The 23,070-nt window shown below is 53.0% G+C and overlaps 11 protein-coding genes across 11 annotated transcripts; 7 read left to right on the top strand and 4 right to left on the bottom strand.

The window, feature by feature from the left end:
• Positions 1 to 170: 170 nt before the first annotated feature.
• On the top strand, positions 171 to 2,003 carry CABS01_06567 (GMC oxidoreductase; the record flags this gene model as incomplete). Its single annotated transcript, XM_060539933.1, has 3 exons — positions 171 to 447; positions 537 to 1,704; positions 1,793 to 2,003. The coding sequence occupies 3 exons, from the start codon at positions 171 to 173 to the stop codon at positions 2,001 to 2,003; spliced, it is 1,656 nt and encodes a 551-aa protein (XP_060404470.1).
• A 1,111-nt stretch (positions 2,004 to 3,114) lies between these two features.
• Positions 3,115 to 3,699, top strand: CABS01_06566 (uncharacterized protein; the record flags this gene model as incomplete). Its single annotated transcript, XM_060539932.1, has 1 exon — positions 3,115 to 3,699. A coding segment is annotated over one exon (585 nt), but the record flags the coding sequence as incomplete, so codon positions are not given.
• On the top strand, positions 3,700 to 4,113 carry CABS01_06565 (uncharacterized protein; the record flags this gene model as incomplete). Its single annotated transcript, XM_060539931.1, has 2 exons — positions 3,700 to 3,777; positions 3,826 to 4,113. The coding sequence occupies 2 exons, from the start codon at positions 3,700 to 3,702 to the stop codon at positions 4,111 to 4,113; spliced, it is 366 nt and encodes a 121-aa protein (XP_060404468.1).
• Positions 4,114 to 4,877: 764 nt separating this feature from the next.
• CABS01_06564 (FAD dependent oxidoreductase) lies at positions 4,878 to 6,296 on the top strand (the record flags this gene model as incomplete). The annotated part of the gene is made up of 3 exons (XM_060539930.1): positions 4,878 to 5,679; positions 5,741 to 5,981; positions 6,053 to 6,296. The coding sequence occupies 3 exons, from the start codon at positions 4,878 to 4,880 to the stop codon at positions 6,294 to 6,296; spliced, it is 1,287 nt and encodes a 428-aa protein (XP_060404467.1).
• A 581-nt stretch (positions 6,297 to 6,877) lies between these two features.
• CABS01_06563 (amidohydrolase) lies at positions 6,878 to 8,058 on the top strand (the record flags this gene model as incomplete). The annotated part of the gene is made up of 2 exons (XM_060539929.1): positions 6,878 to 7,057; positions 7,120 to 8,058. 2 exons carry the CDS (start codon positions 6,878 to 6,880, stop codon positions 8,056 to 8,058), a joined length of 1,119 nt encoding a protein of 372 aa, XP_060404466.1.
• A 628-nt stretch (positions 8,059 to 8,686) lies between these two features.
• Positions 8,687 to 9,130, top strand: CABS01_06562 (uncharacterized protein; the record flags this gene model as incomplete). The annotated part of the gene is made up of 1 exon (XM_060539928.1): positions 8,687 to 9,130. The coding sequence occupies one exon, from the start codon at positions 8,687 to 8,689 to the stop codon at positions 9,128 to 9,130; it is 444 nt and encodes a 147-aa protein (XP_060404465.1).
• Positions 9,131 to 9,331: 201 nt separating this feature from the next.
• Positions 9,332 to 10,858, bottom strand: CABS01_06561 (glycosyl hydrolase family 43 protein; the record flags this gene model as incomplete). The annotated part of the gene is made up of 1 exon (XM_060539927.1): positions 9,332 to 10,858. The coding sequence occupies one exon, from the start codon at positions 10,856 to 10,858 to the stop codon at positions 9,332 to 9,334; it is 1,527 nt and encodes a 508-aa protein (XP_060404464.1).
• Positions 10,859 to 12,020: 1,162 nt separating this feature from the next.
• Positions 12,021 to 14,476, bottom strand: CABS01_06560 (uncharacterized protein; the record flags this gene model as incomplete). The annotated part of the gene is made up of 5 exons (XM_060539926.1): positions 12,021 to 12,597; positions 12,753 to 13,028; positions 13,106 to 13,431; positions 13,516 to 14,064; positions 14,165 to 14,476. 5 exons carry the CDS (start codon positions 14,474 to 14,476, stop codon positions 12,021 to 12,023), a joined length of 2,040 nt encoding a protein of 679 aa, XP_060404463.1.
• Positions 14,477 to 16,068: 1,592 nt separating this feature from the next.
• On the bottom strand, positions 16,069 to 18,931 carry CABS01_06559 (nitrogen assimilation transcription factor nit-4; the record flags this gene model as incomplete). The annotated part of the gene is made up of 7 exons (XM_060539925.1): positions 16,069 to 16,632; positions 16,709 to 16,910; positions 17,010 to 17,165; positions 17,232 to 17,450; positions 17,550 to 17,682; positions 17,740 to 18,496; positions 18,839 to 18,931. 7 exons carry the CDS (start codon positions 18,929 to 18,931, stop codon positions 16,069 to 16,071), a joined length of 2,124 nt encoding a protein of 707 aa, XP_060404462.1.
• A 703-nt stretch (positions 18,932 to 19,634) lies between these two features.
• CABS01_06558 (aliphatic nitrilase) lies at positions 19,635 to 20,818 on the bottom strand (the record flags this gene model as incomplete). Its single annotated transcript, XM_060539924.1, has 3 exons — positions 19,635 to 20,300; positions 20,374 to 20,551; positions 20,661 to 20,818. The coding sequence occupies 3 exons, from the start codon at positions 20,816 to 20,818 to the stop codon at positions 19,635 to 19,637; spliced, it is 1,002 nt and encodes a 333-aa protein (XP_060404461.1).
• A 971-nt stretch (positions 20,819 to 21,789) lies between these two features.
• CABS01_06557 (phenylacetaldoxime dehydratase) lies at positions 21,790 to 22,893 on the top strand (the record flags this gene model as incomplete). Its single annotated transcript, XM_060539923.1, has 1 exon — positions 21,790 to 22,893. One exon carries the CDS (start codon positions 21,790 to 21,792, stop codon positions 22,891 to 22,893), a length of 1,104 nt encoding a protein of 367 aa, XP_060404460.1.
• Positions 22,894 to 23,070: the final 177 nt, after the last annotated feature.

The raw sequence follows: 23,070 nt of genomic DNA, 5'->3' as shown, positions 1-23,070 counted from the left end.
TTTTCATATGTTAACTCTACCCCTTCCCGTAAATTTGAAGCCCAGTTCTGCCGGGCGTGTGTAGAAGTGAGTACTTAACAACTCGTCTCCTCGGGAAAACGATCCTTTGGGTTCGCCCACTCAGCCCGATTCTCCCTCTTTCAAGCACGACAAATTCGAATTCCATCATAATGATCATTTGGGACTGCATTGTGGTGGGAGCTGGAATTGCGGGGTCCGTCGTCTCAAACCGACTCCTTGAGCAAGACCCGACCCTCAAGATACTCCTAGTTGAGGCAGGCCCCAACACTCATGAGCTTGTAGACTTGAAGGCAATCGAAACGGACCCCGAAGTGACCCGTAATCACACATGGTCGTTTACTTCAGTGCCACAAGTCAATGTTGACAATCGAACTATGTCCGCCCTCGCTGGCAAGGGGCTGGGTGGTGGCACTGCCATTAACGGAGGTAAGTGGCTAGAACTATGACGGGCACATAGCCCACGTCTTTCAACTTACTTTTGACTTTCGGATCCTCGCTTACGAGACATGAACAAGGCGCTTGGGTTCGCGGCCACAAGGTCGACTACGACCTTTGGGGCGAGATGGTAGACGACGAGAGGTGGACGTATGAGGGCCAGCTGCCATACATGAGGAAGACGGAGACGCTTTGGGACCAAACCACAAACCCGTCGGTTCATGGGCATCAGGGACCAGTCAACGTCGAAACACCAGTGGAAATGGGCCGTATCTTTCCACTGCGCCAGCCGCTGATGGACTCGTGGAGAGAACTCGGCGTCAATCCATTGCCTTCTCTTGACTCTAACTGCGGCGATAATCTCGGCGTAGGCAACATCCAAGAAAACAGACACCACGGCAAGCGCCAGCTGGCATCACAGGTCTACTCTCTCAACGGCATCACCGTTCTAACTGACAGCCTCGTCGCTCGTATCCTGGTGGATCGGTCCCCTAGAGGTCCCCTTGTCTCCCGCGGCATACAACTCGAGAACGGCACAAAGATCTTTGCGCGTGAGACGATCCTCTCAGCAGGCGCCTACAATACGCCAAAACTATTGATGCTTTCCGGCATCGGACCGGCAGACATGCTCCGAGAGCACGGCATCAACGTCATTCTGGACCAGCCAGCCGTCGGCCAGAACCTGCATGATCACATCCTCCTCCCCACATTCTGGCACTTCGCCGATCCTTCCGCTGGTTGGGCCAAGGGATCAGGCAATCCTTTATTTGAGCAGCCCCAGTACGATCTTGGCGGCTTCGGCGATTTCATCACCGCCACCAAGCTTCCCAGAAAAGGCCTGGCAGATGCCATTGCACAGGACGAAGGCGGGATCTCCCCCAACCCGATGCTGCACCCACTTCTGAATCGAGACCGTGCCGTTTCCTCACATCAACTCTTATATAGCGGGATCTCAGCCGACGGATCTGCCATCATGCTCGTCTCCGTCGTTCTTATTACCACTGGTCGCGGGTCCGTCTCGATCCAGTCTGCCGATATCAAGGACGACCCTGTTATCGACCCGAATTTTCTGGGTTCCAACTTTGACCGATTTGCCGCACGGGAGACGATACGGGAGGCTGTCAGGCTCATGTCATCCAACATGACCATTATGGGTCGAGAGATTATTGACGGCGATGGAACGGATCATCCACTGACGGTGGATTCCACCGATGAAGAGGTCGACGCCCTGGTACGCGGTCACACTGGGTAGGTCACTTCCTCGCATACTTACTTTCTTCACACTTCTACAACATTCTTCGGCTTCATGATCTTACTGACGCGGTCTATCATGTAGTGGATGTTATCATCCTGCCGGCACAGCCGCCATGGGCACTGTCGTAGACAGCGACCTACGAGTGATGGGGGTATCGGGCCTTCGTGTCGTCGACACGTCCGTGTTCCCCGTTCCTATCTCGGCGAACCTACAGGTAGCCACTTATGCGCTTGGAGAACAGGCAGCAGATATCATTGGGTCGAGTTTATGGCGTAACGTGTGGTATTGGTGATTGTCATGGGTCGAGAAACAAATGCTGCTATGAAGTTTACGGGTCATTTAAATCGATGCCACTTATGAACAAAAAGGTCGTTGCTTAAAAGGTATCTTCTTAATTTCATCTAAGAAGTGAAAGAAAGTCGGAGGTAATTGTCGGCAGTGAAGCTTTCATGTCAAATCCGAGTACGTACTTAATTGGGCGTTGGTGTAAGAACAATACATGTAGAGAAGCTTTGCTCTACACACGCGCCAATGGAACATATCATAACATGTAATCAAACTGATACTAACTACATGATGAGGCGCTTATTCACTGATGCAACCGGAACTCTTAGATTAATACGATTCACAGGTGCGGATTTCACATTAGCCACTGCTTACCGCAGCTCCTAGATGCATGGTATCGAATGTTGAGGCCTCTTGGACATCTCTATGAGATGTGAACGATGTCTTGTCAGTAATCTTTTGCCCAACATACCTTAAGCTTAGAGTCAACCCGGACGACATGTAGTGTGCCGATGTCGGTGGCAAAGCTACTCAGTCAACTGATGGCTGGGGCTGGGACTGTGAGCCTAGATCGCAGTGCAAGTTATCTCCATTGGTATGACATAATTTGTATTATCGCATCAAGCTACAAAGCGACAATATGTGTAACAAGACTGGCCCACTCGAAGTTCAGCGAGTGGCTTAGCAACGCGATCTCTTCCTCTTCACAAACACAACCCCACCATTACCTGAATCTTGATCTCTCTCTCTCTCTCTCCTCGACTGTGCCAAAGTACTCTATAGAATCGTTTTCCTCCTTCATACACTTGTTCAGATTAAAGACTTTGCTTTATTACCAAGATGCCAAACGATGTCGACAGAAGATGACAACGACAGCGAACCCTGCCGCATTCGAAGTGGCAATGATGATGGAGAGAGAATGAACACAATGACCGAGAGCATGGAGGAAATTCTTGACTTCAAAATCGAAAGTATTGTCGATTTCCCAAAGCTCTCTTATCACCCCAAAGATCAGACCGCCCGATCCTCTTGGCCCTTCACCCCGCATTGGACACGAAACTAACCTCGACCGGAGAAAGTCCTCTTATTACCTCATAGGAGGAATTGCTCGTGGCCCGCTGGAAATATCCCTTTGTCTCGACAATTCGTTTGCCTCAGATCACCCGAACGACTCTCCCTATTCGGAGACTGAAGACTCTTCCTCTTCTCCGAAGTCCTGTTGTAACCTAAAAACGGAAGGTACTTCCAATCACCTGGAGACCACTCCTCGGCTGGGGAAAGAATCTAATCCAGATGGCCTAATAGCTGAGACTGTTTCGGACTCTCTGAAGGTCTCTTCTCATTTCGAAAATAAGGCTGTCTGCGATTACTCAAAATCCAATTCTCGTCTCGAATCTTTACCAGCCGAGCTTCGGTTTCTTCTTCTATCGTGGATGCCGGATCTACCGACGCTTCATAGTGTTATAAATGCATCCCCTGTGCTGCATGCGCAGTATAGAAAGACCCGCGATACTCTGCTTTTCACTTGTTTGAGCAAGGAGCTTGATGGGTATTATATTGACGCCTTCGCCACCCTTAGGTCTCGGGTAGCAATTTTCAGACCGAAGCGAACAGACGATTTGTGCGAACGGCTCCTGCCCGAAGATTATGATACCGTACTCTCAGGGAAACATAATGTTGCAAGGGGCGGTCAAATTCGCTGAATGGCGGCTTTTCATGTTTCTGTAGCTCGACCCATCGCTCGTCTGTACGCGAATTGGGCGCTTGGAAACCTCCGGCAGGTGGTATCATCTGTATCGTAATTCACGTCGGGGGAGACATCCATTCCGACAAGAACAGGAGCCGACAACGTCACACGTATTAGCCGAAGTGAGGAGATACGCATCTACAGGGCAATCTACCGCTTCGAGACGTATTGCCATTTATTCGGTCGAAACAAGGGTGTGCAGTCCTATGGCTTTCGGAGTGATAAGATTCGTAATACTTTCTTCGGAATCTTTGATCCATGGGACGTAGAGGCGTTTGGGTCTATCTACCTATTCATCAAATCCAAGTACGACAGACTTTTTGATGAGGTGAAGGATAACGTTGCGGATACCAATCCCAAGATTCAATGATAGAACTTCGGGGCTAACACCTGCCAGGGACAAACTTGAAAGGGCCAAGACTTCGATGAAGTTCATGGGTGACAACGTGCCACCTTTTTCACCACCGCTGGCGTGGGTCCTGTTATGGGATGCACAATACTCCAACGTCTTTGAAGGGTTTGTGCCAGAAGAGTTAAGGCGATGGGGCTATGTGATGTGGGATGAGCAGCGGTGGAACGAAATGGGAGGCGGAGCGAAGAGCCTCATTCGCGAACAATGGTAGTCTCACCCTGAAAGTCTTGTTGAGACCATGGAGACTGTTGTGTACTGGGGGTTGAATGGTAACGCCGACGACGCCGACGACATTACAGACGACATGGAGGGACAGTCTCAATACACTCGCTGGATTCCAAGGGGTGATCACTTACCATAGTTGGGGAAAGAGTCATAGATGAATCCTTCACTTCTCATCCCAGCGTAGAATCTTACATAGAGCCCAACTCTGAGGTGTGCCAAAGGCAGGAGTACTATGAACTTACACCTCTTCCAATAACTTCGAGACAACACTGATGGATGTGACCTGCTCCACGTTTCAGTGGAGATTGTTCGGCCCAAAGTTGATTGCGTGCCGACTTGATCACATGACGTCAGAAGATAAGATGGGGATGAAGTGCGGGCAGTGTCCGACAACGGGGATCAAGATGCGACTCACTCGGACTTATTGAGAACATAGTCTTTTAGTCTGATTTTCGCAGACTCAAATCAACAAGCTAACACACCTCCGTATTGCAGAAATGGCCGCCTCGACAGAGTCATACCTCATCATAGGCGCTGGCGTTTTTGGCGCCTCCACAGCCCTGCACTTAGTCCGCGCCTATCCCGACGCCAGCATCACCCTCGTCGACCGTAACGCCTATGACGCCCCGATCCGCGTCGCCGCCTCCTGGGACTGGAACAAGGTTGTGCGCGCCGACTATGTTGATATTGAGTACATGCGCCTCTGCCTCGAAGCCAAAAAGTACTGGTCCGAGGACCCGATCTGGAAACCATACTACCACGAAAGCGGCGTCTACTGGGTCTCGCCGAATAACTTTGCAGAACAAATGCAAGAGAACTACAAGAAGCTCGGAGTCGACTCTGGGTTGTTCTCTTTCTCTGTCGAGGAGGCGAAGAAGCAGTATGGCGGCATTTTCAAGGATGCTGATTTCACTGATGTGAAGGAGGTCTTTGTCAATAAGAATAGTGGATGGGGTGAGGCGAAGGAGGCATTGCAGAGAACGATCGAAGAGGCTGTGAAGCTCGGGGTGAAGTACATTGAGGCAGAAGTTGAAAAAATTGAGTTCGATGACCATGGTGCTGCAACCGGTATCAAGACGTCAAAGGGCGAGAGTCTTACCGCCTCACGAGTTATTCTGTCAACAGGCGCTTACACGGCTAAGTTGCTTGCTGATAGCGCACCCGCAAGAAAAGACCTTCAAGCTGGTGACAGGTTCGTAGCAGCAGCTGTTACCGAGGGGTTTACGCCTGTCTCTGGGGAGAATGCAAAGGACTATTACGACGGGCCAGTTGGCATCTCCATGGTGCCCCCATCGAGAGGTATGGAAGAGTTGGCTCCAACTCAACCCCGCTGTGTTTTTAATACTAAAGTTTATCCTAGGCGCAAGCAACGGAAGTGTTCCCCATTCCAAAGACAAGACCTTGAAATTCTGGGGTCAGATCATCTTCAGAAACACTCAGACTCATGCAAACGGAAGCCAGATATCTGCACCTCCCCCGGCAGTTGACTATGCGCAGCTCGAGGTACCAGATACTCTGAAAGAAGATGTTGACTATGCTGGAAAGAGCCTGTTTGGGAAAGGAAGCGAAACATTCAAGAACGAGAACTATCGTATCTGCTGGTATGTATAGAGGCTCCTGAAGGACTCGAGTCAAGATGAAAGATGCAATGTCTTGCTAATACATGTGTTAGGGAGGCTGTCACGCCCGATGAAGACTTTATCATCTCTCCACACTCTGCAAGCAAGAATCTCTACGTCGCAACCTGCGGATCTTTCCACGGCTGGAAGTTCCTGCCCATCCTGGGTAAATATGTCGTGCAGATGCTCGACGGATCTCTCGAGGAGACTTTGGTAAAGAAGTGGTCATGGGACCGAACATTCCCATCGCCCACTCACAGGGCCTGGCCTAGAAGAGAATTGAGCGGTCTGAAGTAATTGCTTCCAGCGGAAAGGAATGTAGGATTGGTGGCTAGCATATGATAATGAGATAAAGAGGGAGACCTGATCGATAAACTCGTCCATGATTAGTGCTTCAAAGATAAGCGCAATTTGTTAATTTGTTTCGCGATCATGCCACCCCTGAAGATGCGGCACATGGTCATCATGAGCGAGTGGACGTTAATCTTAGAAAGAGCTAATTGGTAAGTCGATGGGACCCGTCCCATCTCCCCACCGTTGTAAGTGACGATCGACACGGCTGCATGTAAGTAACGAACTTGCGCGGAAGACTGCTAGACAGTTGTAAGCGTGGCGTCTCGTATCTGCCGCTATGCGCGCTGCTGCGAGACAAAAGCAACCTAACCTGGCCATTGTGACGCAGCGCAGGAAACGGCGTGGAAAGGCTTCGGATCAGGAGACATGTGCTGGTGCCTTGGCGTCCTTCACATGTATTTGATAATCACTGCAGCTCGCCTAAGTGCCTAAGCTGAAGATATCAACTAAGCTTACTGCTTTGATCTCGCATTGGCACCAACTTCGCCCAAGGCGGGAACGTTAAGTTCAATCCACAACTAGTGATGCCTCTTCTCTTCTTCATCATCGTCGGCCAACTTTTGAGTCTCGCACTGGCAGGCACTGAGATGGAATCCTCAAAACTAAAAATAGATGTGCATGCGCACTACGTCCCAGACTTCTATGCGCAAGCGCTCAGAGACGCTGGGCATTTACCTGGGCCCGATGGCATGCCCGGAATTCCCGTCAGTATTTATCCCTACGAGCACCTGGAAAGGCTCTACGATATGCTTATGCGGGGTGATAGGAATGGACGCCCGAGGCACATCTCAACTTCATGGATGCCCAGGATATCGAGAAATCGTACTTGTCCATCTCCAGCCCGGGGGTATACCTGTCCGTACCATCAAAGTACGCGACTGAGAAAGCCATCAAACTCGCACGTCAAGTAAACGAATATGCATCAGAATTAAAATTCAAGTATCCCGACAATTTTGGCTTCTTTGCATCCCTTCCCCTCCCAGATGTGAGCGCGTCCGTCGAAGAAATCAAATACTGCTTCACCCAACTCGACCCGAAACCTGACGGCATCGTGCTCATGTCCAACTTTTACGGGATGTACCTCGGCGACCCGGACCTCGATCCAGTGTACAAGGCACTGAACGAGGTGAACGCCACAATCTTTGAGCATCCTACCGCACCTTGTACCGAGCACAACCACTTGAGATTCTCAATCGACGGAGAAGACCCCGGTATCGCACCGCCGGAATGGCTTACCCTGAACAGGCCGGTGGCAGGACGACAAGGACGAGCGCCGACAATCGACTTCCCCTTTGACACAGCACGCACATTTGCAGACTTATTCTACTCCAAGATTCCGACACGGTTCCCTCGCATCAAGTGGATTATGCCTCATGCCGGCGGCGGTCTCGTTCCTACTCTGGATCGGATTGTCAGTTATAGCACGCCGGATGTCAATCTCACGGAGTCGTTTATGAAAGCTGCATTGGCAGAAAACTTTTACTTTGACCTTGCTGGACCTTGGCCGGTTACCTGGGCGATTCCTCCTCTGCTTCGGTGGGTGAGCTATGAGAAGCTGTTGTGGGGGACGGATACGCCTTTCACGCCTTGGGCCATGGCTGAGGCTGGGAGAGTCAAGTTTGATCAAGATATTGAGGAGGCTTTCAACGACACCAGCAAGGTCGAAGCTGTGAGAAGGAGCAATGCTGCGAAACTATTCGGATGATGCATTGGTCGTTCGGTGTCATCAATCTGTGGGCCTAAAGCCAGGTTATTTCTATCAGAAGCCTTGGTGCTGATAGAGTGAAATTATTTTGGTATCATTCACAATACCGATACAGAAAGCTTCTAGCTACGCCCACATCTATTATCTGTATACTTTCCGACAGAAAGCCTACTCATTGGTGAGCGTATCATCATAAGCCCTTCACCGAGGTTCCCTCGCGTTGTCTCCAAGTAAAATACCTGGAAATATCATCATATCAGCACCAATCGATGAAGCATTCGGTGCAACGGAAGTCGTTGATTGTAGTTATCTTATCCGGACAAAGAGTTGAGACCCCGAGGCTCGACATGCCAAACAAGGCATTTCTTGCCGGACTGGTGGTGTGGGTCTCCACATCGCCGACCAATATAGTACGAACAACGGACACCATCGTCACGTAAAAAATTGGATGAGACGGCGTCTTGTTCTTAGCTCACCGGAGTCGGAATAGGAGGGGTAGATGACGAATGATATAAACCCCCACGAACACAATTCCTCATCACCAACAACACCGTAGAAATTGTGTGCCTTGTAGACGACAACTTTTCTAAGTTTCTGTGCCGTAACAACAAAGGAAACGCAAGGAAAGATGGCATCAAAAGCTCCAGAATCGCCCCTCATAGTAGACCTCAAATCCTCCACAACAAATCCCCCAGAATCATTCCCCGAGCAATCCCGCGGCAACGCAACATGGCACACCCTCGTCTCCGCCCCGGGGACAGTAACCGACTCCCTCAGCTCCGGCGTGGCGACCTGCCCGCCCAACGGCAGCCTGGCGCTACACCGCCACAAGCAGGCCGAGATCTACTACGTGCTCTCCGGTAGCGGACAAGTCGAGATCAACGGCGTCCGGCACGCCGTGTCCAAGGACCAGCTAGTGTGGATTCCCGGGGACGCGGAGCACGGTGTGTTTTGCGACGGCGGGGAGACCATGACGTGGCTTTATGTTTTTCCGGAGGGCAGGTTTAGTGATATTGTGTATCGGTTCAAGCATGAGGTTTTGGGGGAGCCTGAGGTTCGCGCGAAGCTTTAACGGGGGAATATGGAGTGAGATACATGTTTGTGTGTAAGGAGACACGTCGGGAACATTGAAACTGGATACTTACGAGCGAGGTGACTTGGGAGAACTTCAAGACCTACGGAAGCTTGATCAAAAGATACGTAATATTCAACGAGGGCTGGGACTCTCAATGCTCTGCATGCACGTTCCTCTCCTATCGTGCTCTCTGGATGTTCACTGCGCAGTAGGAGCAAGAGCCTCAAACTCCTTGATACCAACACCACCAAACTGCCCATTCCCACCAGAAGCCACCAAAACCGCACGAATACTCTTGGTCGAAACCTGGTTAAAGTTGACAATCGCAGGGTTATCCGTAACGGCAGTAGGATACGCAGACGTCGCCGTGACCGCGATCCACGCACCGCTCCCGTTCAAGTACTCGATCCGCCAGCTCGCAGGAGGCGGCACCCCGATATTCGACCCAGCAGGCTGGTCAGCGAAAAGCACCATCCTCGCCCCGTTCAGCGTCACCGCCGAAGGCCACGTCAACACGAGCGTGTTGGTCTGCGGGGAGGCGGCACCGTCGTAGGAGCACCAGTAGTCTGGCGGAAGGGGGTTCCCGGGGATCCATGCGTCGTTGATCGATTTGATCCAGTACTGAATCGGGGTGCGGTTTACGGAGCTTGCTGTGGCTTTGGTCGCGATGTTGCGGGTTGCTGGCGCGGCGGGCTGAGCGCGACGCGTCTGGATGACTTTGTTGATACGCGGGGGTGACTGGTTGTCGTCCCAGGTCATGAAGTCTAGGGCTATGCTGCGGCGGAAGTGGCCACCTCCTGTGGCATCTCGGGTGTGGTAGACTAGGTACCACTGGCCGTTCAACTCAAAGGCACCTGGGTGTGACGTGGTTGAAGAGACGATGTCTAGCATCACGCCCCTGAAGGTCCACGGGCCTAAGGGCGAGGAGGCGGTTCCGTAGGCGATACAGGCATGGTAGGATGTCGGGGTGCATGGCGAATCTGGGCCGGCGTTGTTGGCGGCGTAGAGCATGTAGTACGTTCTCTGACGCTTAAGAAGCCATGGAGCCTCGAAGAAGCCCGTTAAGCTGTTGACTGATATGGCTTGTCCGATGGTTGTGACCATATCTGTCGCGAGTTCGATGCCACGGAGCTGACCGAATGTGCCCCAGTAGAGATAGACCCTCCCGGTATCGTCGAGGAGGACTGTCGGATCGATATTCTGAATGGTGTTCCCTGGCGATGGGACGGACTGCGAGAGGATAGGCCCACTGGGGTGAGCATCTGTGAAAGGACCCCAGGGGTTGGCCGAGACAGCAACCCCGATAGCGAACCGATCAGAGTTCGAAGTCGAGGCCTGCGTGACGGGGGCGTAGAGGTAAAATCTCTTGTCCGGGCCCTGCACGATTTGAGAGGCGTAGGCAGTTCCGGACGCAGCCCACTTGAAGACGGATTCCGGGCGGGCAATATTGGTGCGTAGCTGCCACTGTGCTCCAGAGGGGCGCGGATCGGTGCTGCTGAGCATCTCCCACTCGTTCATGATGAAGGCATTTTGGGTTGCGGGGGCGGTGTCTCGGCCGGTGAGGATGTAGATGGTGTTGTTCACGACCAAGGGGGCTGGGTCTGCTGTGTAGTAGGTTCCATCGGCGATGATGGGGTTTCCGGTGGAAGTGATTGTTGTTTGGGCCTGAACCGCAACGCAGAGGCCTTGAAGGAGAGTGACGACGACAGAGGCTAGAGAAGGCATTTTGATGATAGCCTGAGCGAAGCCTGCGGAGGAGCTGTAACTGCCGTAAGTACTGACAAGTAACGTGGGAGAGAGTCGGACCAGCGTCGGATGTCAGCTTATATGGCTTGAGATTTTCTACATTTAAGGACTTGATTTGAGACGTAACTTGCCTGGTTGAAAAAGGCCGATCAATTGCAAGGGTAGAAAGAAGTATCGTCGTTGCGCATTTGCGGAGACTTGACGGATGTGACGCTAAAGGTGCATATCTTTTCGTTCCTCGTATCATAACATGTATATACCGAAAGCCCCGTTCAAGCAAGGTGCACATCGAATATCGACGGAAGGCATATCTCCGGACTCGCAAGCGTTTGGTGGCCTCGAGAGAGCCCGTGTGAAGGAGAGTGAGGGGACGGAGGATGGAACGGGATGTGGCTAGCAACTTAGAATCAAGGAGACAGGCCCAGAACAGGTAAAGGCAGCTAAGCTAGAGCTTTCGTGGAAGTTGAAGAATACGAGGTGCTGCGACTTTGCGGAATAGGCTCTTCATGACATACTCGCATTCTCGATGTGTACAGACGAACGCAAGGGACTCGGAACAGCACCGAACGGTACTGCAAGTACGGACGGGACTCCGGTGGGATCTATCAAGCTTAACTCAAGTGTCCACATCTGCTTCATCTGGAGAAGCTGGAGGGGGGTTGCCGCTACCAAGTGGGAAGGTGACATCAATCTCCTTACCCCCAGTCATATGCTTAAGACAACGTTGACAATTCGCCGAATGAATCGCTAGCCCTGATTGGTGCGCAATTCGATGCACTCTCGATAGCCAAGACTTTGGAACAACCGGGCCACTCAAAGATGTCGATGATGGTCCCATGGAGGTACGGTAAATCTTCTCGATCCTTTGGTGCCCGCGGGCACTTGCCCAGCTTCGGTGCGTGGAGTGAGCCTCGATGGCTTCGAGCGTTGACTGTCACGATGTTGCATCAGCCTTTGGTCATGATCTGGCAGCAACAATGGCAGCTCGCGCAGCCTAAGTCTCTGTTCCGCTAATGACCGCCACAGGCATGGAAAATGCTCAAAAAGATCCTTCACTCCCAGTCATGACCAAACACGCTTGCACCACATGCCATGCAGACTATTCCAAAACGCCAGGCTCCCTATTCAATATATGAACAAATCATGGGAGACCCTTTCCAGTGCTGAGAGCCCACTTCTCCACCAATGCCCACAGTTCGGCGCCGCTCTCGCCAGATCCTCCATCGCTCTGGTCATCGTCGGCCAGAAGGGCCTTGATCTCATCGCGGTCCGGAACAGCGTAGCTCGGTGCCTTTGTCTCACTCTCCTGGATTGCCAGCCTCACCCAGGGATCGAGGTAAGGCCTCGCGGTGGCCGGAATGTCCTGCTTCATTGCCCAGGCCATGGCCTGCACCGCTTGAAGGAGGTACATTGACATTCGGACGACGCGCGCCGAGATACCGCCCATCATGCAGAGGCGGGTGAAGAGGTCATTTGTGGCAGCGTGGCCTTCGTTGAGGTAGGGCATGAGGTGTTGCATGGCCACAAACATGACGCGGGTGATGTACGAGTGCGTACAGTATCTTTGTAGGTATGACTCTGCGAGGGTTGTGTCGGAGATGCAGTGCTGGAGACAGAGGGACTTCACGGTTGTTGAGTGTGGGGTGAAGGGAGTGTCGAAGATGGTTGATGGGCTGAGTGACTGCAGGACAGCATAGGCTAGCTCGTTCTCATGCATCCTGATTGATGTTAGCATGATTCCCTGTTTCATTATCTCGCCGATGACGACCGGAATTGTTAAACTTGCCTCAAGAAGCAAGTTGCAGGAGTGAAGTTGTATTCTATTTGAAAGCGTTTGGGTAACGCTTCCCTGAACTCCTGCAATCTGCAATACCAGTGCTTCTTGCGCCTCAAATCTTCGATGCTTCCCTTGATGGTACTGCCAGACGTGAGGTACGACATGACATCATACTGTAGCCTGGCGAGATTGGATACAACCGTTGCAATTCCAGGGATGATTGGTATCAGGTTTGTAGATTCTAGATAGGGTCGACCGAGAACGTCGACGTTGCCCAGAGGCTCGAGTGCGTCGCGTCCGCAGTTGTCGAAAAGCCTGGGTATTGACGGAGGTGGGATATCTGCGGTTGAATTGTAGAAATACGATACGCGGCTATCGAGGCAAAGTGTCAGTTTGATATTGGGGATTCTGACAGTTGGGTGGTTTCGTTGTGGAAGGGGGGTGCGTACCTCTCCATCAAGAAAATGGCCCACACAGCTTTCGAGATAACGAGCATTTCAATCGCATCGTTGGGATCGTCTTTGTTGAGCTGGGCGAAGCGTCGCTCCGGTTTGAAGCGTTTGTACCTTTCCCAGGCCATGAAGCGGTACATTTTGGCACTGGCCTCGTCGCCTGCAATACTGGCTGACCAGTCCACGAGGACAAGGGCAAGGATTGTAGGGATTGACGCCCGGCCATGGCTCTTTTCCACCAGCTGCATAACCTCTTCCCGGAATTGCCTCGCCAGATCTTGACCTGTGTAGGTATGAAATTCTTTGACGGTTGCGACGAATGGCTTTCAGAGAAGTGTTAGTCACGATATGCTCTATTGAGATTGTAGGAAGTGCCGAGAAAAATGTGCAGAAGAGGGAGGACTTACAGCACGGACTGCACACATTGCGTTGACCAAGATAGGGGAACACCACTTGGCGCGCTTGATGTTTCCGGACCTCATGTCCTCGAGGAACAAGTCCTGCTCAATGGCGGGAAAGCAACTGGCATTGTCCCAGCTGAAAAAGTCGGTAATCAACTCGGAGACTATACCATCGTCTGCAACTGTGGTCCAGGGTTTTGCCGGCACGCGGAGGAGGCTGTTTTCCATTGCCCTTTCGTTGAGCTTTGCTAGACGCGAATCGCTCACGCGGTCATTGACGGGGAGAGAGGGGAGCAGAATTTCTGCTTGGCGGATGGATTCGAGGACTCTGAGGGGGTCACCAGACAGGCGTATACGGCGAAAAATCTCCTTTGCCTCGTCCTCGGATTTGGTGCAGACCATGCGAAAAAGCTCCCTGTACTGGACATTTTCGCTTTCGAGGTCGTTTGCCTTGCGCTTGAGCGCGAGACTCACGGTCTCGCCCTGGTTGGCCTCATAATGGCACTCGACGCCCCTTTTGGAGCAGTGTTGGCATTTTGGGCGATGGCCGTCGCACTGTGGAATCTCTCAGTCTCGGATCATGGTTGCCAACCCCCTCTCTTTCTCTCTTGTGAAGGGAGAGAGGTAAGTTTGCGTCAGTGATTGTTTTACTCACCTTTGCCTTTCTCCGGCGGCAGTTATCGCAAGCAACTGCAATAACCTGTCGTTTGGAAGCGGTCCTGGGCTTCTTGGCATCGGCTGAGGATGAGTCGATGCTCTGACTTCTGGACTGAAGATCGCGACTCGTGTCATTCCCGAACAACGGTTCCTCGCTACTCCCAATTCCTCCGGTCGATCCGCGTCCCGAGGCGGATGGCTGGTTAGACGGCGTTGCTACCAGTGATGATGAAGTTGATGGGAACGATCCGGAGGGTTGGGCGCCCGGTGCGGGTAGAATAACGCGACGACGCTTTGCGGGGAGCGACATGAGATTCAAGCTTGACCGCTTTGCCTTGTCCTCCCTCCCTGTTTGTCTTCTGTGGTTTTCCGTTTTTTGTCTTGATCCTTTCTTTTCCTGGGTTGATTTAATGGTCTGTTCCGGATGAGACGGTTGGCCGTGGCACTTTTTGCTGTTCCAACGGCAGTTTGCTGAGGAATTTCACCTCAACCCCCAAAACGCATGGACCAGCTCTTTCCCCTTGTTGCGTTTTCCCTTCACTTTCTCTCTCCTTCCCTGGTGAGAGGGACTGCAATGCAAGTCTGCGCGGGTTGCCAGATTTGTCAGACTCGCTCTTTCCTTGGAGGGTAAAATACCGGTAGACTCGGAGAGAAGCAATACGAAATGAAATGCAAGAGAAAAGAAAGAGGGTAAGCAGGAACGACCGAGGGTAAATCGCAAACTCCATGCAGGTGCGGTGCGAGTGCGGCTTCCGCTCTTTCTCTCTCAATTATCCCACCCGGCTGCTTGCTTGCTCAGTTGGGATTTCGGGAAGAGGAAGGAACACACTGGTGACTGGACAGTGAAAGGTCTCGAATCTCGATCGGTGGGCCCAGGTCAGATACCCATCACGTGGGTCCATGTGAGGAGGTGCTCCCATTGGCTGTGCGGGTGTTGCCAGCCAATGGGAGGGGTTCGGAGCACGCTCCTGATATTGGGTGGGTTCTGGGTACACCCCTCCACCGATGGCAGCATGGGAAAGTGAAAGAGGGAGAAGGAAAGGTCGATCTGAGATGTGGAAAGCGAAACCGATTTGGTAGGACCTGATACCTGCGACGGAGGCAGAAACAATGGCAGTTGGGAGGGAAAACACGATGGAAAGTGCCAAAAACACCATCACCAAAAAAGGGTCCTGATGAAAAAAAACAGAACCACAAACAACAGCACAGTCTGACGGATACGGAGACCAAAGACAAAAAACCACAAAGGAGGGGGAAGAAATGAGACGGAGCAATCAGACCAGCAAAAAGGGCCAACGCACTCCGACAGAATTCACCGTCAATCTGCATCAAATCGGGCATCAAACCCGTCAGCGGCTGTCCCGTGCGGGTTGAACCATGCCATTGACCACCCTCCAAGGCACACCAAGAGACACCAAGGAGCACCAAGGGCCCCAGAGTTTGCGGACGACGCTCCGTACCCTCCGAGCTAAGCTATGCTGCTAGTCTCAAAGGGGAATAACCAGTCAGCGATCTCGAGCATAATGTTGCATAATTCAACCGCCGCTTTGCATTACACCTCAACCTGTCCTTTTATACATCGGCACCTGCCGCCGGCGCTGGACCTGAGACCCCTCTCTTGCGTCAGACGGCTTGGACTAGCCCATATAACACGAGTCATTCAGCTGGACTCGGCGTTGCTGCGACTTGGAATTGCCGTATTGTCCCCTTGACGCGACATTCTTGATCGAGTATACCTAGTCTCTGCTAAGTATCCGTCTTCTTACCGATAGACAAGACGCTGATACACACTGACAAGCTAGAGAAAGCATCCATCTCCCTCGAAGGCTCTCCACACCAAGGGCGAGATATACCGAGACATTCAGACACACCAAAGACGCCCGCTAAGATTACTCATCGACTTCACTCGACGACCGTATTCAACACATCGTAGCCACTCTCCGCCAGCCATTCCTTCACCAGACTATCCGTGTACTGGTCAGGCGTGGCCACGTCAAAAAGAAAAGCCAGAGGATCGCCCTGGCCATCGCCATCCGTTGTCTGCCCTTGACCCATCATTCTGTCCGCGTCCGCAGTCCCACCTTGTTGATACGACTGGTGCTGGTTTTGTTGCTGTTGGTCATTTGTGTTCGGGATACCAACGGTAGCTCCCGTAGCGGCGGCGGCTGCTGCTGCTGCGTTTGCCGTTGGTCCAGAAATGCTGCCCTCGACCCCGCTGAGTCCACCCCAATGCTGCAACAGTGAGACATCTTCACACTGGTACCATTCTCTCGCCAAGAGCCGCGCCGCTCGCAAGGCCCTGTCGCTCCACGCGCACCACGCTGTCCGCAGGTCTCGCAGAGCATCAACGCACGTCTGTAAGTGCCGTATCGCCTGCTGCCGGTTCGGGTTCGATGGCCGTGCATCAATTAGGTGGATTACCACGGCCGAGAAGCACAGGTGGACCGCAGCAATGGGGATACGCCGCTGTTCAAAGTATGAGATGTGAACCAATCCTCGATAAAAGGACAATTCCGTATACGAGAAGGGGGAAAGCACTTACCAGCGTGTATTGCTGCTTATAGATGCGCAGCAACCTCGAAATTTCAGCCGCTGAGTGGCGGCATGTTGCCATGTGCTGGTTGTCGTATCCATCGCCATCGATGCTACCGTCATCGGTTGGCGTATTTACACTAACCGAACGTCTCTTTCGCTTATGAACGAGCGGTCTGTGTAAGAGAATTAAGTGTGCATGATACTGAATGCTGCAGTAGAATCATTTGTTAGTCATGACCTATTGCCCTGCTCGCTTGCCTCTCAAGAGGAGTATGGGAACATCGCAATACTGTCAGAGAAGAACGTACTGAAAAAGACAAACGTGAGGAAGCATCGGGACCTTGGGCGAGGCCGGCAAGCGAAGATAGCTCGGCAGCTCTCTGTAGTGTGTCCGCAGCTGCACGTCAGTTTTGCTAACGACGTCCTCAATTTCTCGTGTCGAGAGTTTGCTGTTGGCGGCATATCTGAAAGACACAATTCGTTAGAAGAATTCGCAGATCAGAGTAGGTGTGAGGCTGGAGCCAACATACATTATGTCCATTGATTCGCAAGCAATGGTAAACGTCTCGGATACATGACAAGCTGTCGATGAGATGTGTGAATGGACCCCGAGAGACTTTTCGACACCCAGTGTGTCTGACGTCGGTAGCCATGGAGTGTACTCTTCGTTGCTGTCTATGCTGGGTTTTGGGCAGGAAATGGTGGACTTTGGCGTGCTACTTGGCCGGCCCAGCCCAGTCGAAAAGAGCCTTGGGATATGTCAGCCAGCTGCTCTATCACAATCTCATGTGAGATGGAACATTCCAAGTGAGAATAGGAAGAAGCGAAAACAAAAGCAGACTGCTCACTTATCGACGACATAACATCCCCACCACGTCACTTTCCGCGCTTCAGCCTCTTCTTCGGTGAGCAGACCGGCAGTGGCCCATTTGGAACAATCGAGATGAAGCCCAAGGTTATGTGCCATTCTCGTTGCGTTTCCTTGTATTCATTAGCAGGTCAACTTCATAAATTTTAAGATGCAACAACACAACATACCAGAGTATAGCCACCCCAAAGCCTCCTTACCATCCGACATGATCCTCAGCGCAAGGAGACACGCAGCCTGCACCGTCGTAATCGTCGGCGCCTCACTCTCATACAAGAGCAGAATCTTGGCGTGCTCGCCAAACGCATCCCCAGCGGTACTAGGATCATCCGGCACGGACCGCAGCTCGGGACGATCAGAATACCGCGCCGCAATAGCAAAGATGGAACACAGCAACAATGGTGAACAATACGTCCCGTCATCCTCGCCGCGGTAGCTCCGCAAAAAGGCGCTCTTGTGAATGACGTAGTTCCACGGGTTCTGCCAGCGCCAGTAGAGCTCGAGGAGGTGGGCTTGCAGTTCGTCCGGGACCGTGACCATCTTACCTAGCTGCGCGGCGGCGAGGAGGCCCTGACGCTGCATCTTGAGGGAGGGCTCGCGCGGGTCCGCGGCTGAGTCACGCGGTTGTTCGCGGACGAGGTTGTAGGAGGACTGGGAGCCGAAGTAGTGCAGCTGGCCGTCCTCGATCACGTTGAGGCGGCCGACGAGGCCGGTGAGGTCCGAGAGGGGACCGCCTCCGTCATCGTCGTCGTCGCCGGCGCTGTCGTCTTGCGGGTCGTGGTCCTCGGTAGTCTCGGCGGCGAGGTCGCCGGAGGCCGGCTGGGAGCCTAGGGCGACGACTTGGGCTTCTAGATGTCGGATCCGGGCTTGCAGGGATTCTACGTATTTCTTGCTGGGTGGTCTGGGGACGGTGACACACGGCCGTGGCTGTCAGCGGCAGCAAGCACGAACCGGTCGTGATGAGATCCACATCTTTGTGGGACTCGCGGGGAGACCGGAGAAGAGGGGGGGGGGGGGGTTTGGGGCTTGGGGCTTGGGGCCTTTGGAAAGGGGAGGGGGGGAGGGAGAGAGAAGGGGGGAGGCCCTTAGTTCACGACTTACCGGCGTTTATTGTCTGCGTGCTGAAACTCACACTCGGTGCCTCTCCTCGTACAAGAGCCACAGATGGGCTGCTGTCCATCGCACTGGCGGGGTTTCTGGTGTCACTACAAGGAAGAATGGCGAAAGGGAAGTGTTGGGAGGTAGGCTATGAACGGGGAAACGACTTACTCGCATGCGTCTCTGCCGGCACGCGAGGCAGGCGATGGAGACCCGCTGTCTCTTTTTGCCTTCGGGCTGCCGTTGGGGAAGAGAGGTCGACATGGCTCAGGTGAGTATCAAAAGCCCGTATAGTCGGTACACGCGGGCATGTTCTGGAGGGGGGGGAGTACTGTGTATGAGAGCAAGGAAAGCAAATAAGCGCAAATATGGGCCCAGTCGGCTAGATTTTACTCGGTTGACAGAAGAGGCATTTTACATCCAGCAAGTCAGTGTGGATGTGTGTTTCTGACAGGTCCCGACGATGTGGTAATAGAGACCGCAGTTTCAATATAATTCAACTACCGATGGGATGGATCATGGAGGAGGGGAGGGGAGCCAACGACGCGCTTCAGTTATGAAAAGAAAAGAAAAAAGGGAGAGGGAAAACCCCGCACTTCCCCAATCAACGCACGCTCAGTTATCGAAAAAGCTCCGCCCAATCCACCCGTCTGCTTCTACTAGACCAAACTCTAAAACACAAAGGGGAATGGAGGGGGGGGGGGGCATCAGCTGAGACTCTAAGCTGAGGTATTAGGAGGGGAATTATTTTGAGAGAGAGAATGAAGATAATTACTAACTAAGCGAAGTCACAACTAATTATATGTCGCTCAACTTCCTCTACTCTCTACCTTACTTGACAACAAAAGACACTCATCCGACAAGTTTCCCAACGGATATATCTCTTCCTGGGAATTCTTCATCATCCGTCACTACTAACTAGAAACAGCCTCTGATCTCATCATTGCTTCATCCTCATATCCTCCTCTCAAGGGTCGGCCGCGTAGTGAACGGGACGCGCAGGGTACTTGTTCACCCGCAGACTCAGCTGGTCGGGACGGCAGTAGTGTCCGACGATATCGAGGTTCTGCTTCGCCTTGGCTTTCTCCGCGAGGTCGACATCGGCATACAAGATGCACTCCTCCCCAGGCGGCGGGCGCTTCACCAGCTCCTCGCCAAAGGGGGAGTAAATCATGCTGAAGCCGCCGCCCGCGCCGACCGAGTTTGTCGCGTACCCAAACTCGTCGATGCGGCACCGCTTCTTGGACTCCTCGCTGACGACCTGCGTGCAGACCATGACGAAGCACGCGCCCTCGAGCGCCACCACCTGCGAGAAGCGCATGCTCATCTCGTCCGTGATGTGGTGAGGCCAGTCGGCCTGTCTGACGCCGTCCTTGTCGGTCGGGTGAGGCCAGAGGACGGGCCAGCTGGAGACGTGCAGGTCGACGTCCTGCTCGTACTCGTAGTAGCGCAGGAGCGTCTGCGTGTGCTCCCAGCAGTTGAGCCCACCGATCTTGACCGAGGGGTGGAGCGTGCTAGGCGCGACGGTCTGCAGGGACTCGCCTTGGCCGTCGCCCCAGTAGGCGCGCTCGACGTGGGTCGGCTTGATCTTGCGGCGGTGGTGCACGATGACGCCGTTCTCATCGATGAAGGACTGTTTTGAGGTGTGAGAAAGCGTTCTCATTGAGAGAAAAAGAGAGGTGAGAAGGGAGAGGCAAGTGCCTTACCTGGGCAATGTACAAGGTGTTCTTGAATCTCTCGCTGTATCCGAGAACGACAAACACACCGGCCTCCTTGACGGCGGCGCAGATGCGCTTCATCTCGTCAGAGTCCTTGACGAGCGAGTTGCGGAAGTACTCGTCCATGAAGGCGGCATTATCGGTGGGGGACTTGGCCCAGATGCTCCTTTCGACGGTAAGAAATTAGCCAAACCATTGACGCGGAGAGCGAAACGAAAGGATCCGTCGCGGACGAGAAAAATGGGGAGGATGTGTGTGTCTCAATTCTCACTCACCATGGGTATCCGGGAATGAAGACCTCAGGGAAGCCGACGACATTGGCGCCCTTGCTGGCAGCCTCCTCGATGAGAGCGATGGACTTGGTAACACCGCCCTCGAGGTCGTTCCAGGCGGGCTCGGCTTGGATGGCCGCGATCTTGAGCTTGGGAGCCATTTCTGGGAGATATCCGGAGTGGATTTTAAGGTAAGAGTGATTGGGTATTGAGGGTTTATGAGGTGAAATGAGAGAGACTGTTGAATTGCTGGATGATATTCATCTGAACTCGACTTCATTCACTGGCAGATTCTCTCTCTTTTGTAGCTCAAAAGCGAGGCTATTCTTTTCCGCCTGCTCCAACAAACATATCTAGATGAGGGGTTCTCCTGTGCCGCATCGCGAGCGGCTCAGCACTATCCTATCCAACACATCTAGAGATCGTCTGTTTACTGCTAAAAAGGACATCACAAACTATCCCAGCCTAAGGGCCCTTCTATCTCTTACAAGTTACATATTCCCCAGATTTTCCCAACGGTTAAGCAATACCCTATCCGCATCGTTGGTCCCTCCGTCTGATGTCGTGTCACTTCCCGAGCTGAGCCACTAGCGCGTTATCAATGAAATCCGGGGTAATTCGGTGAGGGAGAGGGGTTGAAGCCTGCAGACAAGAGTAATGCACGCGATCCGCGTGGTGGGGTTAGCTTCACCGGTTGAGCACTATCCTATCTAGTGCATCCATGATTAGCTTGGTATTATCGATTATGCTGTTGGTTAGAATTGGGAGTAATGCGCCCGAACCATCTTTGTAAACATGAAGGTTTCACTTCTCCTCGTCGGATCCCTGAATTGTATGACCTCACTGCCCGTCTGTTCCGTCCCAATTACGTGCACATTATCTGATATCCTCCCTAGTGGTGTTCACACCACGACTTCGTTTCAATCGTTTCTAGAATAGCTTGATAAGTGTTTTGGCAACTTATCCGACAAGATGAGGTTGCGGAATATTCAAGCCCGCAATGATTATAGGATGAACGTCGTCTATATCCTCCAGACGTAACCCTGTGTCTTCAAAAGCGAACCGCCATACTGTTAACCTATCTCCGCCGCGCTATTCTCTCAACCCTTCACCGAAAGACACAGTCGCCGCCATGGAACTCGAATCCGCAATCCCAGAATGGCTCCGAAAAGAGCGCACTGTACCTGCAAGGACACCACCCGGGTTCACGCCTCCCTTCGAGCTCTACAGTTCGCGCTTTCCCAAGACCATTAAAGACATAGTCATGGCCATCATCGGCGCCCAGTACGCATCCGCAGACCTCAACGACGGCGGTGCCCTGAAGACGATAGCCTCCTTCACGACCTCCGACCGAGTCGCTCCGGACTCGCGCCCGGCCTTTCACGAAGCCGCTGCTGTGGTAGATAATCGGGGGTTCTATAATGTTGCTGTGTTTGCGTACTGGCCGAGCAAGACCGCGTACGAGGAGTGGTCTACTGAGAGCGGTTTCCGGACGTGGTGGAGTGAGGCGAAGCCCGGGGACCAGCCGCGGCATGGATGGTTCTTGGAGGTGTTTCTGCCGACGGCCGACCGGTTCGAGACTGTGTTCTCGACGGCCGTGCCGGAGGGTGCGGCACACATGAGAGACAGCGTCAGTGGACCCATCAAGGAACACGTCTACTGGGGGAGCATGAGAGATCGCCTGCCCGTATCCCAGACAGACGAACTTCTCGGAGATCCGGAAGAAGAAAGCAAGCAGAAGGCCAACGGATCAGCGTCACAAAACGGCGAAACCCATCTGCCGGAGAGGGTCCGTGTACAAGGCAAGAAGAACCTCACCGTCATCCGCTCCGGACAGGACTGGTCCGCAGCGCTCCCCGAAGAGCGGCAAATCTACCTCGATGCGATGCAGCCCCCGCTGATCAGGGGCATGGAATACCTCCGCGACCACGGCGACGAGGTTGGCTGCTTCAGCTGCCGCTTCATGGAGATCGTCGACCCCGTGACGGCCAAGGGCGGGCATGATCGGACTTTCGGGCTGGCGTACTTTGACAACCTCGCCTCGCTGGAGCGCTGGAGTAAAGAGCACAGAACGCACCTGGCCATCTTTGGCGAGTTCGCAAAGTATGCCAAGAGGTTGGGGGATCAGATGTCCTTGGCATTATTCCATGAGGTTCTGGTTCTGGAGCCTGAGCAGCAGGTCTTCGAGTACATTGGGTGTCATGATGGGACGGGGATGCTGAGTTCTTTGCAATGATTGGTTATAATTAAATGAGTACTTCATTGGACACGTTCTGTTTTCAACGTGGGGGAGTGATGAACGTTTTTCCCTTGGCTAGCACTCGCCTTCTGTCCCTGATTTCCTTGGTCATGAGGGTGATACGCAGTCAGTCGATGTGTCCAATCGCAAAACTACCTTACAACGTTACCCAAA

Source organism: Colletotrichum abscissum (assembly GCF_030869225.1).
Source record: "Colletotrichum abscissum strain IMI 504890 chromosome Unknown Scaffold_13.1, whole genome shotgun sequence".
NCBI lineage: Eukaryota > Fungi > Ascomycota > Sordariomycetes > Glomerellales > Glomerellaceae > Colletotrichum > Colletotrichum abscissum.
This window is presented reverse-complemented; position numbering and strand designations above follow the sequence as displayed.